Genomic DNA, 19,553 nt, shown 5'->3' with positions numbered 1-19,553 from the left:
CTGCTTCCCGCGCGGCTCCCGAATGAACGACGGGGCGGGGCGGGGGGCGGGGCCTGAGGGGGCGGGGCGCGGATCCGAGGAGGATTGTCCGCTAACGGCCGCCGTCCGTCCGGCCCCGCCCGCCATATTGCGCCCCTGCACGGGCCGAACGGCGGCCGGAGATGGGTGAGGGCGGGCGCGGGCAGCGGGACGGGGCGGAGCGGGGCGGAGCGGAGCTGCGGGGACCGGGACGGGCGGCCGGGAGGGAGCGGCGGCCGAGCTGCGGGCGAGGAGGGGGCCGAGGCGGGCGGGGCCGAGAGGCGCCGTCAGCCCCGCCCACACGCGCTGAGGGGCGGCTCCGCGCCGGGCCCGGGCCGATCCGCGCTCCTCCGGGCCGATCCGCGCTGCCCGCGGCCCCCTGGCCTCCGCTCTGCACGGCGCGGCTCCCGAGCTCCGCGGCCCTGGGGCCTCCGCGGCCCGCGGTGCTGCTGGCCCTGCGCCCTTGGTGCCCCTCGTTGCCGCGGTGGGCGTGAGGCGGTGGGCGCGGTGCCCCTCGCTGACACCCTCCGAGCTGCAGCCGCACGGCGCGTTTCGTGCAGCCCCGCACCGCCGGCTGCGGCCCCGGCGATGCCCCAAACGCGCTTCGGCTGCTTCTTTTCCCACCTTGCAGAAGGAGAAAACGATTTCCGTGCTTTTGTGGCACCGCTCTCAAGAGCTGCGGGTGTCCCACGCAAACACAGAACTGCACGAAGGTGCCCCCAGTGCACCGAGTCCTTTGGGCGCGTTGTGTACAGCCCTGGAAGCAGCGGGGTAACACTGCAGCAGGGCTGTGCTCCTTGGGATGCGTTCCTGGGTTGGGGTGCAGGGAGCTGCTCCCTGCTGCTCACACTGAGCTTCAGCACCGCGGTGAGAAGGGCTGAGCAGAGCTGCTTCCCTGCGGGTGAGCCTCGCTCATAAACTTTCTCTTTCCAGTTTTAAGGACTGAAGGCGTAACAGTGCAGTGAGCAACCAAGAAGCCGCCCCAAAGAACAGCCCTCCGCAGCCTCTGTTGTTATGGCAGGGGGAAGGCGGGGCCCCAACCGCACCTCCTACTGCCGAAATCCCCTCTGTGAGCCCGGGGCTGCTGGCGGCTCCGGCCACTCCACGAGTTCCTCTGTCACAGGCGTTCGCTCCCGCACCAGGTACGGCCCGACCCGAGGCAGCCGTGAGGTCGCCTGTGCCTCCTGTCTCACACACAGCTGGCTGCCCTGCAGCTCAGGGATTCGTTGACTCCTCTGTGCTGTGCGTTCCACTCGGAATAGGTGGGTTCTGATGTGCTCACGTGCTTTGTCAGACCTCGGCGGACTTCCAGGAGTGTTCAAAAGCATGTAGGGGTCAACTGGGGAAAGAGAACAGATCACGGTGCATCCAGCGCCTGTCTGTGGAGTTCTGGTTGTTGTGTCTCCTGTGCCAGGTGAGGTGTTTCTAGGGTAGAGATCAGCTCCTCAGATGTTGTGTAGGCTGCGTTTCAGGTTTTTTTCCAGGTTCTAGCCTGACTGGTTTGTTGCCTTTCTGCTTCTGAGGTAGAGAGGTGGAAAGAGAAGCTCTGTGCCAGCAGAAATACGTAAGCAGGAGGTACCTTATGAACTGTCTGCTTAGCAAATGTTAGACCCGTTTTAACGTACTCCCTGCTGGTGAGCTTAGGCCAAGGAATGCACATGGATACAGTTATTCAAACAAGTTACTGCAAGGCCACCGAAAGTGGAGCAATCCACCGAGTGCCTGCACCACTGTGAGCGTGCACAAAGGTCCTTATTGCTAAGTAGGTAATGAAGTCCCAAGCCACACCCCAACTAATTAGTCTGTGCAGCCTTATGCTCTTAGAACCTATGAGAGCTGTTCTGTTGTGGTAGGTAGTGCTGCTGCTCTCGCAGAATCAGCCTTTGGTTTTGTGTGACTGCTCAGTGTTGAAGAGGCTTCGTGTCTGTAGTTAGAGAGGATTTGGAGCAGGAGCACCTGCTCTGAGTTATTGGCAGATTCCTCAGTCCTGAGGAGCCGAATCAGTCTTGTCAAGTTGGGATCCAGCACTTTTGGGGACACTGCTGAGGTTCCTGAAGTTGTCCTCACACACTTGTTTTATGCTCTCAGCCTTCTGACTCAAACAAACAGCGGGGCCTGTGCCAACCCTGTGCCAGAAGTCTTTCTGCAGTCACACTGACACGACCAGGATTTCTTTATGGGGTTTTCAGTAGGAGATTGGCACCTTGTGCTCTGTGGTTCCTTTGAACCCACACCCAGATTCCTGTGAGTGCTGTTATGTAGAGGTTGCAAATCAGGAGAGATGCATCTGGTGCATGTTAGTTCCCTTCCCTTTGACTGAAGGAGCTGGTGTCTGGAACTGTGTGCATGCTCACACAGGAATACGCACCTCTGACAAACTTGTTTTTCCTCCACAGTTGTGGAATAGAAGTTAAAGAATGAGAAAGGGCTCGCGTTTGATTGCTCTGTATTTCATGTTCAAGCACTCTCAGAAATGTAAATGGCAACTCAAGGTCTGAACACTTGCAGTGAATTCAATGGCTACCGACTGCCCGTTGCACAGCACAGCCGTGGCTTTCCAACCCCACTCTCTACGAAGGCTTTAATGTGGAATGAGCCGATGCTGTAGGCTGGCCTGGCTCCAAATATTGCTTTCCCTGGGGAGATTCCCGCTCTCCCTGCGCTGCAGCGATGGTTTGCAAATCCTTTGGGGTGCTGCCCCCTGTAGTTCGTGGCAGCTGTTGACTCAGCACAGCTTCCTCAGCCAGCGTTGGGCCCAGCTGCTTCTGCAGGAGGGCAGTGCTGGGGCCCTGCAGTCACTGCTGCCTTCTGTTTCCTCGTAGGAGCGGTTCAGGTACGGGGCTTTCCAGCCCACCTCTGGCAACTCAGGCAGTCGTTCCCCTGCGGCACTGTAAGATCCCAGAGCTGCCCGTGGAGAGGAGCGTGCTGTTTGAGCTCCAGCTCTTCTTCTGTCATCTCGTTGCTCTGTTTGTCCACTACATCAACATCTACAAAACCGTGTGGTGGTACCCGCCGTCCCACCCGCCCTCACACACGTCTTTGGTAAGCTGCTGCCTGCTGCTGCTTGCAGCTCTGTGGGGTTGCGAGGCGTGAATGTTTCTGTCTCTGCTTTGTGCAAACTGCACGTGGCTCCGCAGCCTGCGAGGTTCTGCTCTCATGGCTTTCAGCTGGCAAACCTGGGGCTCTGGCTGGCTGCTGGCGTTCTCTTCCTGATCTTGGAAGAGAGAGTGCAAAGAGAAAAGAGGACCTTGGGAGCTTCTCTGCTTGATGTGGATTTCTGCTGCCTGGTGGAAAGTGAAACCATTTTCTTCTTGTCACTGCAGAATTTCCATCTTATTGACTTCAACGTGCTGACAGTGACAACCATCGTCCTGGCGCGCCGCTTGATTGTTGCTATTGTGAAGGAGGTAAAGTCTGATGCACATCTCAGAACCGTTCTTTCCTCGTGGGCAGAACGTGAAGCTCTGTGTCCCTTTCCCAAAGAATGTCAGGCAGTGTCTAAGCCAGAAACGAGGGCATGTTTTCTAATGGGAAGAACAGGAGTGAGCATCTCACATCACTGCTCTCACTGCCCTTCTGTGATCATTTCTGAGTTGCTCTCTCAATGAGGCTGCTCAGCAAGCCCAGCTTCTGCTCGAGTCCTTGCAAAGAACCGGGTTGGGCTCTTGTTCTCTTAATGACTGCAGCTTTCTGCAAGGAGGAGCTGCTGTGGTTTGGCTTCTGCTGACTGCAGAGCTGCGCTGTGCTGAGCGGGATGGTGGCACAGATGAGCACTTTGGTGGGGTCACACAAAGCCTTTCCCTTCACCCTTCCTTCATGCATACGAAACTGACTGCACAGAGTGCTGCCACCTGCGTGCTTCTGGAGGAGCCCTGGATGCCTCCCTTCTGCCCTGTTCTTTCTGCTCTCCCTGCAGGCTTCCCAGAGTGGCAAAGTCTCCCTGCCGCGCTCCGTGTTCCTGGTGGTCACTCGCTTTGCTGTTCTCACTGGCACAGGCTGGAGTTTGTGCCGCTCGATCATCCACCTCTTCAGAACCTACTCCTTCCTCAATCTCCTGTTCCTGTGTTACCCGTAAGCATCTCTTCTGATGTTTGTGTGTGGATTCTGATGTTGCCTCAGTGCCTGGGCGTTGCTCAGGTGACACAAAGCTTGGGTGTAGAGAAGCACTTGATGACAGGATAACAGAACTTTTCAGAGCCCTTTTCCCTCCTGTCACATTTCTGCTTGGTTCCAGGCTTATCTTTCCCACTCAGCCATATTTCAGGTTCAATACAAGCGTTAATTACAGTTCTTAGGTTGCTTGTGTCACGTGAGAAGGGTTGTCTGGTTTCCTCTTGGCGTTCCAGGAGCCCACTCCTTCAGTTTGCCTTAGTCCTTAGGTGCCTCTGCCAGGTGGAGAGGATCAAGCAGCTTCCCTGCTTTGTGTTAACCAGCAGAAGAAAGCCAGTTGAATTTTACCCATCAGTTTGTGGAGTTGATCCCTTCCCTCTGGTAGATGCAAGAGGAAAGATAATCTCACATAATCTCTCATAAAGATGTGAGATTCGGTGCTGCTGTGGGTAAGGCTGCCCTGGGTTGTACCGAGGTTGAGCTGTATTGGTGAGCTGTTACCTGGATCCACGTGGGCACTGGTGTGATGGGATGGGCTGCAGCCCTCGTGCTGGCGGCGGTGTGGTCGTGCCGGCTGCAGCACTCAGGCTTTGCAGGAACTGAGCGCCCTTCTGCCTGTGCTGCCGCAGGTTTGGCATGTACATCCCCTTCCTCCAGCTGAACTGCGACCTGCGGAAGACAAACCTCTTCTCCCAGGTGGCCAACATCGGCCCCAGGGAGACCGGCGAGGTGAACTTCAGGGGCAGAGATTACCTGACCGTGCTGAAGGAAACCTGGAAGCAGCACACTCGGCAGATGTACGGCGTGGAGGCGATGCCCACTCACGCCTGCTGCCTCTCCCCAGACCTCATCCGAAACGAGGTGGAATACCTGAAAATGGATTTCAACTGGCGGATGAAGGAGGTGCTGGTGAGCTCCATGCTCAGTGCCTACTATGTGGCCTTCGTGCCCGTCTGGTTTGTGAAGGTGAGCCGGGGCGTCACCCCCCCCCAGTGTGGGTCTGGCTGGGGAGGACGGGGGGATGCCGGGTTGGGGAGGACGTGGGAAGGTCGGAGGGCTGTTCTGTGAGCACGTCACCCATTTTTGGCGATGGGTAGCGTGGTTTGTGCTGGAGCTGCACAGCTGTGTGGGTGCCTGTTTTGGAAGCAGCATTCATAGCAGAGTGAGAAGCCCTTGCTTTACCTGCTGGAGCGCTTTGTGTTTTGATGGCTGCGTTGGGTGAGCCTGTCCAAACACAGTCAGTCACACCTCCTTCTCGTCCCCCCACAGAACACTCAGTACTACGACAAACGCTGGTCCTGTGAGCTCTTCCTGCTGGTTTCCATCAGCACATCTGTCATTCTCATGCAGTACCTCCTACCTGCGCGCTACTGCGACCTGCTGCACAAAGCTGCAGCGCACCTGGGCTGCTGGCAGAAGGTGGATCCGGCCCTGTGCTCCAACGTGCTGCAGCACCAGTAAGGCGCTCTCCAGGGGCGAGGGCTGGAGCTTTCTCTTTTTTTCATTCCCTATCTGGAGGCTGAGTAGGGAGCTCAGCATTCCAGCTTTGTCTCTTTATCTTCTTTCTGCTCAAAAAGAAATAAGAACAAGAGCGGGGCTGTTGGCTGGCACAACTGCTGGCTGCGTTGCCCACTTCCAAGCGCAGCAAGCAGGTGTGATTTGGGCAAGGTGTTTGTGCTTCTGCCCACAGGCGGCTGCAGTCGTTCCCTGCCGTGGCGAGCCGAGCTCTGCCCTCACAAATGCCCACATCTCACTGCAGCACAAAGCTCAGATGTTCCCCTAGCTGAAGTGGGAAGGCAGCAGATCCCCCTCAGCCCGTGTCCTTCTCTGTCAGCAGATATTGGAGCCCTCTGCTTGTCTTCTGCAGGTGGACAGAGGAGTGCATGTGGCCGCAGGGAGTGCTGGTGAAACACAGCAAGAATGTGTACAAAGCTGTGGGGCACTACAACGTGGCCGTGCCCTCGGACGTCTCGCACTTCCGCTTTCACGTAAGATCGCGTCTCCTTTTGGGAGCTGTGGCACCAGGCGGGATGGCGGCGGCTCTTTGTCCTCAGCCCCAGCGCCGGCTGCTGGGACGCGCGGTGCCCACCGTGCTTCGGTGCTGCCAGCAGGGAGGCTGTGCCGCGTCCCGGCCTCTGTGCAGAGCTGGGCCTGAGCGGGGGCTGCGTGCCCAGGGGAGTCCTGGCAGGGCGGCACTCAGGGCTCTGCCTCGCTGCTGCCCAAAAAGCAGCCCTGGGAGCTCTGCCGGCGCTCCGTGCCTCACTGCACCTCTCCTGCAGTTCTTTTTCAGCAAACCGCTGAGAATCCTCAACATCCTGATCCTGCTGGAAGGAGCTGTCATCTTCTACCAGCTTTACTCGCTGATTTCTTCCGAAAAGTGGCACCAGACCATCTCGTTGGCTCTGATCCTCTTCAGCAATTACTACGCCTTCTTCAAGCTGCTGCGTGACCGTCTGGTGCTGGGCAAAGCCTACTCGTACTCTGCCAGCAGGGACTCAGAGCAGAAGTTAAATTAAAACAATTGCACTGATGCTCAACTTATTACAGAACAAACAAAACAAGGAACCCTCAGAGCTTTGTATTTTTGTTACCACTGCTTTTTTTTTTTTTTTTTCTTTGATAACTGATGTAATTAAAAGGAAAAAACATATTTTTTTACTCCCAACAGCTGTCGGCGTGTTTGTTTAATAAGGTCCCATGGGAGGACCTCCTCCTGCTGGGCTGCGAGGAGCCCTTTATTAACAGCACTTTGTTTTGGGACGTGGAGAAGCTGCTCCTCGCAGAGCTGCAGCTGCCCCGATTGAGGAGGGGGGGGATCAGATGCAGCACATCTCCCAGCTCCCAGCTCGGTGCCTTTAGGATGGGACGCGTGTTGCTCTGCGTTTTCCAGGCAGCCCGGAGGAATTCCTTTATCACCCTGCGGCGGTTGGCCGCGTTATTGAGGCAGTTCTGAGCTGCTGGATTTGGGTTGGACGCGGGGCCGAAGCGCCGCTTTGCGGACGGCCCTGTGATGCCCGCGGCTCTCGGCGGTGTTTCCGCGTCCCGCGGCTCCGGCCGGGTGAAATTCCGGGGCCCTCGGCGCTCCGAGACGGAACCCGAGCCGCCGCACCGCGCCGCAGCCGCCGCCAGGGGGCGCCAGGAGAGCGGAGCTGCGGGGCGGAGGGCGGCACCGGGCCGCTGCCGGCCGCTACGGGGCGAAGGGCGGCGTGGGGAGGAGGAGGGAGCGGGGAAAGGAGGGTGCGGGGCTGAGCCCGGCCCGGCGCGGCTCTCCGTGTCCGCCGCACCGCCCGCAGCCCCCTCCCCACGGCGCGGAAGCGGCCGCGCTCGGCCTTTCCCGAGGATGAGGATTTCCTTCCTCCCATTGAGCGCTGCCCTGGGGTTAGCACGCAGCCGTGGGGCTCTCGCCGTGCAGGACGCGTCCACCTCCCCCCCTCCCGGCGCACGGCTCCACCCAGACCCCCTTTTATCCCCCCGCCGACCGCGACCCCCGGAGCCGCCCTACGGGTGGGGGATGGGGAACGGCCGCCCGCCGCCCTCTGCTCGGCCCGAGCGGAGCAGCATCCTCCAAAACCGCGATTCGGGTTCCCGAGCAGCGCGGATTCGGCAACGCGACGTCCGCCCGGGGTTACGCTGCGTCCCGACCGCGTTATCCGTGCGGGAGCGGCGGGGTTGGGCGCGCCCCGAGCGCTGTCCCCCCAGCGGGGAAGGGCCGAGCGTGGGGAGCGCTTCTCCTTTCCTCTGAATCACGGGGCGCTGCGAGCGGTGGGGTTTTCCCCACGATGTCCCCGGGAGATCCCGGGTGGGAATTCCCCTGAGAGCAGCAGAGGCTCCTCCCGCTACCAGCCCGGGGTGGGGACTTTGTCCCCTCTGTCCCGGTGACCCGGGGCTCCATCTGCCGCCCCCTAATCCCGGGATTAGGCCCAGCTGCCCGGCGCAGGTTTGCTGCAGGTAACAAGGATCCCTCGGGGAGCGGCTGTGGACGTCCAGGCACGGGCAATTAGGGCTAATCCCGCACCTGTGCCTAATGAGCTTGGGAACCGGGGAGACCGCGGGCATCGGAGAGCTGTCCTGGGCCGGCCCACCGGACTCCAGCGCTGGTTTGGCCTCAACAACAACAGCTGTTATGGGGTCACGGAGCTGCCCCTCCAACAGAGCAGGATGTGGCACACATGCGATGCAGTGATGGAGTGTTGGCTGCCTGCTGGAATCCCCCCTCAGCACGGCCATGTTCCCACAGAGCCCACCCACCCTGGGGGAATCACTGCCATCCCAGTCCCATCCCAGGCCCCATTCGGCCCCTTCTGGCTCTCTGGCAGCAGTTACAGGAGTGGCTCTAACGCAGAGATGACATCAGTGCCCAGCAGTGCTGCAGCAGGGCCGTGATGTGCAGAGCTGAGGTGTGGGGGCTGCGGGGGTCCTGGGCACCCAGTGCCAGCAGCGCTGAGCCGGGCTGCACCGGGCAGCTGAGCTGTGCCATCCAGCGCTGCCCTCACAGCTGACCTTGCCCAGGGCTCACCTGGCCAAAAGCAGGGCAGGACACGGCCCACGAGGTGCCGTCCTGAGCCAGCGGGACCTGCCTTAATTGGCAGCCCTGAATTAGCGTGTGGTCCCCGTTAGCAATTATACACACACGCACATACGCCCTCATTTTCAGATCTGAACAAGTTCACGCTGTGGAGCGGTGAGCGTGGGGAAGAGCGGGGATGGATGCTGTGCACCCCAAGCAGGGGCTGGTGATGGGTGAGCAGGGAGCTCAGCAGCAGGATGGGCACAGCCAGGCTGCGAGGGAGCACAGCCACCACCCCAGCAACGAGTGGTGGGATGGGGCTGGGCAGGGCTCAGGGCTGCCCTGGGAGCAGATGGTGATTTGCAGCTCTGCAGGGCCAGATGGGCTGCAGGGAGAGCAGCGATGCCCCCCCGCCCCGTTACACTGCCATTTTACCCAACCACCTATAAATATTTAACAGCTCCATCCTCTGCGCTGCTGCTGAGCTCACAGCCAGGTGCGTGGCAGCTCCTTCTCCCCCCAGATTCCACCCCACTCCTGGGCACGTTTTGTTTGCCCTTCTCTGGTCCCAGCAGCCACGTTCCCCATTGCTGGCTGTCCCCAATCTGGAGCCCTGGCTGTGGATGTGTGGCACCTCTGCCACCAGCAGCCCCACGGTGGTGTCCCCAGGTCCCTCCATGGATGGATAGGTGGGTTGAGGGATGAGTGGGCAGAGAGACAGAGGAAACAGGGGAGACAAGGATGGAGAGGTGGTTGGATGGACGGATGGGTGGTCGGTCCCCACCCGGAGCATGGCTCGTCCACCACAGGAGCTCACAGCTCAGCTGGGCAGCGCCGGGTCCCCAAGTTTCACCAGCAGCATTCGCTGCTTCCTTCCAGATCAGCGATAAAGACATCGACCACAGCGCTGCTCCCCCAGGCGTGCGCCCGGATGGTGGCAGCTCCTGATTGCAATCACTTTGGGGGATCTCCTGCTGACCCAGTTGTTAATCCACCGAGCAGGGACTGATGCTGATGGGAGGGGAGCAGTAAGCAGGGCAGGGGGCAGCAGCACAGCCCCATCCACCCCCCCAGCCCCGATCCCAACAGCCCCACGTGCCGCACAGCGCTGGGGTGGCACCGCTGCCCCGCAGGGCCGTTCCCACAAACCAGCGCTGTGATTCAGCCACCGGGAAGCGCAGTGTGGGGCTGGGCTGGGGGGGCCGTGGCACCGCGTAGCAGCGCAGGATGGGACCTGCCGGGGCCCCGCTTCCTGGGCAGCCAAAACCCCGAGCAAGGAGGGAAGCGCGGAACTTCCTTTTCCTTCCCTGCAGAGCCGCGTGGCTGTCAGTGCACGGCTCTGCTGGGGCGCTGCCCGCAGCCCCATCCCAGGGCGCAGCTCTGTATCACACTGTGCTGACGCAGGCTTTGCTCACCGGGGCCGCCCGTCGCAGTGCAGGTGACGCTGGCGGTGTCGCCTCCCATCACGGGCTCGGCCCTCCCCAGGGGTCGCAGCGCTGAGCTCCCAGGAGGGGGTGCAACGGTCCATCAGCCCACAGCCCGTAACCCGGCCACCCTTATGCCAATCCAAGGCCCAACCCCACCTGTGCACCCACTCTCAGCTGACAGCACCAGGCTGCCTCCAGATAGGGGATTTGGGCTCGTTACTGCCCCCCCAGAGAGGACTGCAGGATGGAGCTGCGGTGCTCCAAGGGGGTGTGGAGGGGCGCTCAATGCAGGGCAGAGCACAGCTGTGCAGCTTCCACTCACCCCCAGGGCAGTGAAGGCTCGGCTGCTCCGACACCACAGCAATGCAGGCTCTAATGAGCTGGGATGGTTAATTAGTCAGTGTCAATTTATGTTAATTAGCTGAAGGAGTTGAGAGACTGATTCCTCTGCCACCTGGCTGGCACCGGAGCACCGGGCTGCTGCAAAACAAAACCAGGAATTGGGCTAAGGAAAGGGCTGCAGTGCTGCCCCGGGGCTCTGTGTGCCCAGCGCTGGGGAGAGGCCATGCTGGAAGTGCAGACATCCTTTTCTCACCCACCTGTGCACCCGCACACAAATGCACTCATGCAGCCAAGCACAAGATGCAGCCGTGCCCCTGTGCACACACAGCTGCAGGAAGCTGAGCTCACAGCATTGCTGTGAGCCCAGGGAAGGGGGGGGGGGGGATGACGTGGGAGGGGTGAGCAGGACAGGGGCACGGTGTGGGGCAGCCACGCTGGAGTGCAGCCATGAGGTTTCCTGCGGATGATTCACGCTCTTCCTCCACTTTACTGCCCTACAACCATGGGCTGCACCACACAGGAAGCCACAGGGATTTCCAAAAGGACTCAGAAGTGTTCTGGCCTCACTGCTGCTTCCTCTCCCCATCCCGCACCCAAAGAGATCCTTCTGGCCCTCCCGGCGCCGCAGGATCTGGCTGCAGCCCCCCTCCCACCACCACTCTGCACCTCGGCTGCGTTCCCATGGCCCCCACCCACAGCTGCAGCCCAACACAGAGCCGTGAGCACCGCCCCGTGCTGCTGCCCTTCGCCCCGCAGCCACATCAGGCACAGCCGGGGCTTTGGCTCCTCATCCTGCTCAGCTTTCAGCCCTTCCCAAACCCCTCCAACACAGGGGAGCTGCACACGCTGGCAGGCTCAGCTCTGTGGGGCACCGTTGCTGCTGCCTGGGTGCTCTGGGGGGGGGCAGTGCCTGCAGATTTGTGTCATTTTACAAGAAAACGCAGTGACACCACAGGTGGGAGCAGCCCCAGCCCTGCAGTGTCCCCACCGTGCTGCTCTGCTGCAGGGCTGCACCTACAATAGGAGCAGAGCCGGACGCAGCGCAGTGCCGTGTAGGTGCTGCCCAACCCCGTGTGCCTTTAATGCACCACATCAGCTGTGCAAATGCACCAGATTTAAATCAGCCAAACGAAGCAGGAATCTGCTGACCTCACAGCACCTGCAGCGGTGGGACCACAGGCAAACCCCAAGCCGTCCCCCACCCCACAGCCCCCAGCTCCCACACGCCGGGGCTCGCAGCCATCTGGCCGTGCTGTATTAATGCAGAGGAGAAGAAATGAGGTCAGGGCTGCAGCGGTGGCTGGGCTCGTTGTTCTGCCGTGGGATCCGGCACGGCTCTGCTCCAAGCACCGCTGCTGGGGATGGCAGTGCGGGATTTGGGTTATGGCAGCTGAGCCATCCCAGCACTGCAGCCATCCTGCCGGGCCCTCTGCAGAGCGGGGCTGCTCAGAGTGCCCGGCAGCAGCGAAGGGAGGGTGAGCAGACGCCCCACAGGCACCTCGAATGCAGAGTGGGGCCGGGCGGTGCTCAGCCCTCCCCAATGCGCACAGTGAGCGCTGCGATGCTGCGACGCCCCAGTGCACGTGAGTGTGTGCGCGTGTCCCTGGAGGCAGCGGGCTGCATTTCATGCATTTTTCAGGAGAAGAGGTTAGTGGGTCACTCCAGCACTGGAGGCTTTTCTCCAGCTGAGCTGCTCCGCTGCCAAAGCCGTGGGAGCGGCGGAGCTGCGCGGGGTGTGGAGCAGCGCGAGGGGCCAAACCGTGCAGCGTCACCGGAGCTCAGCGTCCCCTCCGACCCCAGCAGCTCCGGGAATTGGTTGCAGCTGAAATCGGAGGGATGCAGGCAGACCCACCCCACCCCCACCGCGCCTCGCGCCCTGATGGCGCTGCCCGTGTGCAGCACTGAGCTGCGGGATCGCGGTGTGCGGGGCTGCGGGTGCGGCTGCAGGAGGGCTGCGTGGTTAAAGGTTAACGTGGGGACAAAGGCGGGATGGGAAGGCGGCGAGACTGCAAACAGCCGGGGCCGATAAAGGGGGGAATGGGGCCGCTCCCCACCGCACCGCCGCTGCGCGCTGTGCCGCGGGACGGACACGCGGGGTTTGCAGCGGGACGGGTGCCGGCAGCCCCGCCGGGATGGGCTGAACCCGATCGCGGGGCGAACCGGCGCCACGCTGTACAGTCGCGACGGCTCTGTGTCCCCTGCTCCTGTCCCAGCGATGCAACCCAGCGGGACGCCCGCCCCGCAGCAGCAGAGCCGTCACAGCGCCACAACCCCGTCCCCGTTCTCCTCCCCCCCGTCCTCGCTCAGCCCTCCGCCCCCATCCCCGTTGGGATGCCGCCGCCGCCGAGCAGCGGTTGCCATGGTTACGGCCATGCAAGTCTGGGCGAAATGCATCTGCGGTGCAGCGCGGGTGGGGGCGGGGAGGACCCTGCAGCCCCCGGCACCGCCGCGGCCCCCACCCGACACCCGACCCCGGCCCGCGGCCGCCGGCCTCATCCCGGCGTCTTTGTTCGGAGCCGTGGCGGTGGGCGGGGGGCGCGGGGGGCGCCGGCAGACCGAGCGCCCCGATGGGCTCCGAGCCCCCGCTGCCCCCCCCCCCCCCTCCCGCCTCACACCGGGGTCTCCGGATGCCGCGGGCCCACGGGTAGAGCCCGATCCGCGGCCCCGGGAGCTCTATCGGTTCTGCTCTGTGGCGGAGGGGAATTCTGCTCCTGGCAATGAAGTAATCCAGGCGGGGACAGCGGGGGATCGGGGAAGGAGGGGATTTCTGAAGGAAAGTTGCGGACGATCCCAGCTGCCCGTGTGTTTTCCCACCGCGCTCCTCCCGCAGCTGCCCAGAGGATCGAGCTCCCGTCCCCCCCAGTGCTGCTGTGCTGGGAATTGCACCCGGGGCTGCACCAAGAAATGCACCGACAGCCGCATCACAGCGCTGCAGCTGCCCGTCCCTCGCTGCGAGCAGCCCCGCAGCCCCACATCTTACAGCCCCGCAGCCCCGCAGCCCAGCAGCCCTTCCCCCACGCCTCCCCGGCCTCTCTCTGCCCGGCCGTCAGATGTTGCTGAAAGGGAACAATGCGACGTATTGTCTGTCCCTGCTCGCAGGCATCAAAACCCAGCAGCGCAACAAAAAGACACATTGACTGCCCGGGAGAAAGGGGCCCATACATCGCCAGCGCTGGGGGCAGGGACTGCAGCATCCCAGCGCTGCTTTCCTGTCCCCGGCCCGGTCACCGCCGTCCATCCCCCGGGGTGCAGCAGCCATCTGCCGGGACCGAGGGTCGGCCCTGGGGTCTGCACTGGTGGTGGCAGGATGGGAAAGGGGGCTGCGTTTGTATGGGATGCACAAGACCTGTGCTGCTGTGCCTGTGCTCAGTCCACGCCAGTTGCATGCAGGACCCCATAGGGATCCATAGGGATGGTGGCATTGTGGGCATCACCACCCCACTCCAGGATCCCTTCGGGCACAGGTGGGGAGAGATGGGGAGCCGAGCCCAGCCGGGGGCTGCACCACAACCCCACTCTGGTCCCTGTGGCGGGGTTGGACCCAGCACCACCTCCAGCTTCCTCACCGCACTGCTGGCTGCGGGCACCTCCGGAGGAAACGGGATGGGAAAAGCTGCGCTTGGACAGAGAGATGCTTTTGTTTCCATTATAAACTTCCCTTCCAGGGAGGACAGAGCTCCAAAGCGCACTCTCGGCTCAGGCCCTACTCTCAGCCACCTCCATCGGGACTCAGCCTTCCCCCTCCACACAAAGCTGGTGGCACCCTGTGCCCATCGCATGGCCAAATGGGCACCCGTGGCTCAGGGTCGGTGAGCCCTTAATCTGCCCCGAATGGTTGGGATGTGAGAGGGGTGGCTGTGGGGATGGGCGCTGTGATGGGCACAGCTGTGCTGCCCGTCCAGAGCTGCGATCCCAGGAAATGGGGAGTGGGAAATGGGAAATGGGGTACGGGGAGGACGGGGGGATGAGAGGAGGATGTCAGCAAAGTGAAAAGCAGCCCCAGAAATAGAAGACGCAGTTACACAAGGCACTGGTTGCCATGGGATCTTCACAACCAAAAATGACGGGCCTCTGGCAAATACAAGAACGGGCCCTTTTATGTGTTTCTATGGGAAGTCAGCACCTCGCTGCAGCCTCCAGGGCTGGAGCATTTCCCAGGGCAGGACAGATTCGGAACCGGCTCTGGGAGAGCAGCAGGGACCCGTCCCCACAGCACAGAACAAGGAGATGCGGTCACCCAGGGTGGGACGAGAGTAATGGAAGGCCCTGAGCAGACCCCTGCTGGGGCCCAGGCCCCCTGTTCCCTGCAGGCAGCAGGCGGGGGCTCGGCAGTGGGTCACAGGTTTGGAGGTGGCAGATGTCTGCTCATAGGAGGGACAGAAAAGCCCTCATCACCACCTCCCCCTCCTGTCCACGCTGACCCCTTCCCCCTGAAGTCCCCTGATCCACACCAGGCAGCTTTTTCTCCTGTATCTGGATACAGCCCCGTGGGCTGGGCAGTGTGGGCTGGGGAGCACACAGACGTGGTGACACGCAGTGACACGAGGTGACACACGGTGCAGCAGCCCACAGCCCGCCCCACGAACTCAGTGCAGCCATGGGATGCACAGCACTGACAGCAGCCATCCCCGTCCCTCTGCGCTCTGCCTGCTGGAATTCTCCCCCCAGAAGAGCTCTAATTAGCTAATTCCTTCACTATTTACAAATCAATATGGAAATCCCTCTGCTTGATTCCCAGCACCATTGGCTGCCCCTGTTGGAGGGGCCCCACTAAGGGCCGCAGGGTGAGCGAGTGCTCCCTGATCCATCGGTCCGTGACAGTTTGTGTTGGGGTGAGCGGGGTGGGGGCACTCTGTGGGGTGGGGATGCCCCCTCCTGCGGCTGTCAGTGCTCAGCACCTAAATTAATAACCAGCAAGAGGTTTAAGTAGGTCTGGAAAGTGGAAAATAACATCAGCGAAGATCTCTCCTTCCCGAGGCCCTCTGGGCAGGAGCAGACAGATTTGGCTGCCTGTCCATCTGCTGGGGAGCAAACTGCCCCATAATCTGCAAATCCTCACTGCTTCCCGCAGCCCAGGAGGTGGCACGGGGCTCTCGGGCTCAGTTTGTGCCACAGCTTTGCAGGAGGAGGAGGATTTCAAGGAGGGATGGGGCTGAGAGCAACGTGTGCTGCTGAGATGAAAGCCACCAGGAAAGCACAGGTGGGATTTTCTGCCTTTCTTCTGGTGCTGAAGGGGGGCTGCGCTGCGACCTGCGGTCACACTGAGCATCACCTCCCACCCCTTCAGCTCCGCGCTCCGATGGCAGGGCAGCGGCGCTGAGAAGCGTTTCCTTCCCTCCACCAAAACACAGCAGAGATGGTCAGCAGCCCCAACCCTGGGACCCCATCCTGGTCACCCCCAGGACGGCCTCACAGCTCCTCCAACCCTCCATGGTGGGAGCAGACAGGTCAGGACCGGGGTGCTCCATTTGGGGGCTGTGCTCCCTGATGGGCACTGAGCTGGAGCTGGAGAACAAACGCCACGAGGCTCAATGTGTTCAGGCTCTGATTCAACGGGCTCAGCCCAAAGCGAGCAGCCTCCCTGGGCTCAAAACCCAAGAATTGGAATGCTGTGCAGCCCCTTTGAGGCTTCCTGCGTTCCCTGCAGCCCCCAGATGGCTCCAGCAGCAGCAGCCGCCCGGTGACTGGCCGAAGGCTTCATCAACTGGCACCCAAAAGTCAATCAGGAAGATGCTGCCTGTTTTAATGAACAGAGAAAATTTGCACAGAGATGATGTGCGCCGGGGGGAGGAGGGAGGCTGGAGACAAAACATGACCTTGTTGGTGGAGGCAACAGCGGCACATTGTTTTCTTTTCCACCCCCTGGAGATGGTGGCCTTGATGCTGCGGGGTGCAGCTGGGGTTGGGGGCCGGAACCGGGTGTTGGGTGCTGTGGTTGGGGGCTGGGGTCTCGGGACTGGGACTGGGAGCTGGGGTTGGGTGCTGGGTCTGTTTCTTGCATCTTGGTGCCAGGGGATCTCCCCGTCTCTGGGGGCTCTGGTGCAGCTTTGGTTCACCACACAGCTGTGGCCCCACCATCACACTTTGGGGACCCCCTGTCAGAACCACAGTGCCTGCACGCCAAGCGAGCTGAGCGCCCCGGGGTGCCCTGCCCAAAGCACTGCAGGGCCCCAATCTGTGCCAGCCCAGTTCTGCTCTGGTGCTTTGATTGTGGCCACGGTGCACTGCAGGGCACTGACCTGGTGGACATCACTTTCCTCACTCTTCTCCTAAACTGCCCCTTTCCGGGAAACGAGAAAAGGGAAAGAAAGCAAAAAATAAAACTACCGGGTCGTATGGAGGGAGCTGGGGTGTAACTTCTGGTACCGTCCCAGAGGGAACTTCCGGAGGGGCAGATGGGGCCGGGGGGGGGGAAGCGGCGCCCCGGGACGGTGGGGACACGACAAGAAGGTGATGGGGCCGTCCTGGGGGGCGACGGAGCTGTGACAAGAGGGGACCCTCCAAGAGTCACCCCCGCTCCCCTTCCCCACCGCCCCCCCCTCCCCCTCCCCCCCGTCGGGGGCTGCTGGCGGCCGTCAAGCACCTCCGACCCCACCGGGGCGGTGGCTCAGCCGTGTCTCCCGCCCCCGGGGCGGTCTCGGCGCAGCGTCCCGCCCTCTCCCCGCTCTTTATTACGGCGGCGGCGGGGGGCTCTGCCCACTGCCTCTCGGCGCCGCTCGCACCGCTGCGGCGGGGGGTGGGGGGGTCCGCGCCGCACCATGGGCAGCCAGGGCTCGAAGGCGGCCAAGACGGAGGGCAGCGACCCGCCAGGGGGGCACGCAGCCGTCACCGAGCCCTCCAAAGCCAACGGGCAGGTAGGGAGCGGCGGGGGCCCCGTGGGGGCGGGCGGACAAAGGCGGCAGCGGTGGGGAGGGGGGAGGGAGGAAAGAAGGAAGAAAGGAAGGATGGAGAGGAGGGGAGGGGGAGGCTGTGAGCCCGGGGGGCACCGAGCGATGCGGCGCCGCCCGCCGCCCCCGAGCCGCGCCCCGGTACCGCGCGGGGCTCCGTCCGCGGCCGCGCCCCGGGGGTGGGAACGAGCGGGGAAGGAGCGCGGGCGCCGCCCGGTGGCAGCGCGGGGACCCCCTCCCGGTGGGACCCCATTTCCCCCCGCGCGTCGGTTCGGCGGCTGAGGGATGCGGGCTGGGGGGTCCCGGCCGTGCCTAACGCCGCGCTGCTCCCGCAGGAGAACGGCCACGTGCGGCTCAACGGGGACATGACGCCCAAAGCGGGGGGTGACCCGACGCCCCTCAACGGCGCCGGCTCCGCCGAACCCCCCCGGGAGGACGGCACGGGCGGGGCGGGTGGTGAGGACACCATCGAGCCGGCACCGCCCGCGGACGGCGGGGAGGCGAAGCCCGAAGGCGCCGCGGCCCCCAAAGACACCCCCAAGAAGAAGAAGAAGTTCTCCTTCAAGAAATCCTTCAAGCTGAGCGGGATCTCCTTTCGGAAGAACAAGAAAGACGACGGGGACTCCGCCGCGTCCTCACCCACGGAGGAGCAGAGCAAAGCGGAGCCCAAAGCCGAGGAGGACCCCGCGGGCGGAGCCGCCCCCCAGGAGGAGCGGAGCGGCGAGGGGCAGAGCGGGGCCGAGCCCAAGGGGCCCGACGGAGGGCACGGCGCGGAGGAGGAGAAGCCGCCCGCGGAGAACCGGGGCGACGCGGCCGCCGCCCAGCAGCCCCCCGAGCCCACGGCGGCTGAGCCCGCGGCGGCGGCGGAGCAGAAGGAGGAGTAGAGCCCCGCGCTCCCCTAAGACTTCTTGTCCCTTCGGCCCTGCGACCCCGCGCACGGACTCTGCCGTTCCCGCACCGCCCAGCCGACGCTCAACTGACAGCGCTCCCCCCGCCAGGCCCTCCTCCCCGCCCCCGGCGCCGCTCGGAGCTGCCGAGCCCCGACAGCTGCAGCCCGCATCCACCGCCCGTGGCCAGAACTGGAATTTACAGTCTGTAGGAGCCCGGAGCCCCACACCGCGGACTGCTCGGATCCTTTCTCTCCGTTTACATCCCCGGTTCTGCCTTCGTTTAAAGTATTTCTCGCTTTTTATAGAAACCGAATGGTTTAAGAGCTAATCTGCTTAGGTTGGTTGTTGGTTGGGTTGGTTTTGTTTTTTTATAAAGTCTTTACTTTTGGCTTAAAATCCGTAACGCTTTGTAAGTCCGCTGTGTTTAATTCTGCTTCCAGGGGGGAACTGCTGGGGCCGGGTGGAGGGAGGGCGCTGCCCGCTGTATAATGTGAAGCGATGCTGTTTCCTCTGTAAATAATTTTTTTAATGGCCAAAACACACGATTTGCGATTTTCTAACTTCTGAAGGAAGAAAAAAAAAAAAAAAAAAAAAAGGCTGTATGGGTTCTATTGTAACATTTGAAAGGAATAAATGGTGATCCCTTCACGGGGGAGCTCGAGTCCTTCTTGTCCCACACGGGGAGGGCAGCAGTTGCTTATGGAGCTCAGCAGCTGCTGCATTAATTGCCCTGCTCTCGCTAATTGACTCACAGCAGATGCAGAGCTGTGGTCACAAAGGATTTCCTCAGCTCCGATCGCTGCCTCTGGGGGCTCGTGGCTCCGTGCTGCGATCGCGGGGCTGGATGGGCTCTGCTGGGGGCGGAGGGGCCCCTTCTCGCCAGGGCAACCCAGGCGGGCTGCTGGAGGAATTCCCTGCTGTGAATTCCGGTGAGCTCTTCGGGTGTGAGATCCCAAACCGTGTCCGAGGGTGACAGGAGTGACGTGCCGACATCTCCGCCCGATGGGGCGCAGCGGGTGCTGCCGAGCTCCGCGCCACGGAGCCGCGCTCTGCCCAAAGGCAGCAGCTCCTGTGCTCCGCATCCCGCGGCTCCGAAGGCCCTGCTCCAAATCCTGCCCTACGGGGGGCGAGGGGCCGGGGGGAAGCGAGGAGCGGGGTTCGCAGGCAGGGAAGGGATGGCGGCGCCGAGCCGCAGCCCTCGAGTAGAGATAAGAGCCAAAATGTCTGCGTGCAGCGCGTCCTCCTATCGGCAGCAGACGCTGCGCGCAGGAGGGATTCGTCCCCGCCGATGGCGGAGGGAGGGATGAGAGCCGGGCGCGTGCCGTGCGGGCGCTGCGCTTTGTCAGCCGCTGTTTCCGCTGCGCTCCGTGCG

General features: G+C 62.4%; 2 protein-coding genes across 3 annotated transcripts; both read left to right on the top strand.

Annotated features, from left to right (window-relative positions):
- Window positions 1-77: 77 nt before the first annotated feature.
- On the top strand, window positions 78-6,793 carry TMEM39B (transmembrane protein 39B). Of its 2 annotated transcripts, none has more exons than XM_052698915.1 (9): window positions 78-165; window positions 952-1,160; window positions 2,841-3,060; window positions 3,342-3,425; window positions 3,935-4,089; window positions 4,758-5,094; window positions 5,398-5,585; window positions 5,996-6,116; window positions 6,408-6,793. In XM_052698915.1, the coding sequence occupies exons 2-9, from the start codon at window positions 1,033-1,035 to the stop codon at window positions 6,642-6,644; spliced, it is 1,470 nt and encodes a 489-aa protein (XP_052554875.1). In that variant the 5' UTR covers window positions 78-165; window positions 952-1,032; the 3' UTR covers window positions 6,645-6,793. The 2 variants fall into 2 exon arrangements, with proteins under 2 accessions (XP_052554875.1, XP_052554874.1); XM_052698914.1 differs by lacking the exon at window positions 78-165 and adding an exon at window positions 528-789.
- Window positions 6,794-17,094: 10,301 nt separating this feature from the next.
- On the top strand, window positions 17,095-18,829 carry MARCKSL1 (MARCKS like 1). The gene is made up of 2 exons (XM_052698939.1): window positions 17,095-17,258; window positions 17,627-18,829. Exons 1-2 carry the CDS (start codon window positions 17,163-17,165, stop codon window positions 18,173-18,175), a joined length of 645 nt encoding a protein of 214 aa, XP_052554899.1. The 5' UTR covers window positions 17,095-17,162; the 3' UTR covers window positions 18,176-18,829.
- Window positions 18,830-19,553: the final 724 nt, after the last annotated feature.

Source organism: Tympanuchus pallidicinctus, unplaced genomic scaffold, assembly GCF_026119805.1.
Source record: "Tympanuchus pallidicinctus isolate F22 unplaced genomic scaffold, pur_lepc_1.0 scaffold33, whole genome shotgun sequence".
NCBI classification, from domain to species: Eukaryota; Metazoa; Chordata; class Aves; order Galliformes; family Phasianidae; genus Tympanuchus; species Tympanuchus pallidicinctus.
This window is presented reverse-complemented; position numbering and strand designations above follow the sequence as displayed.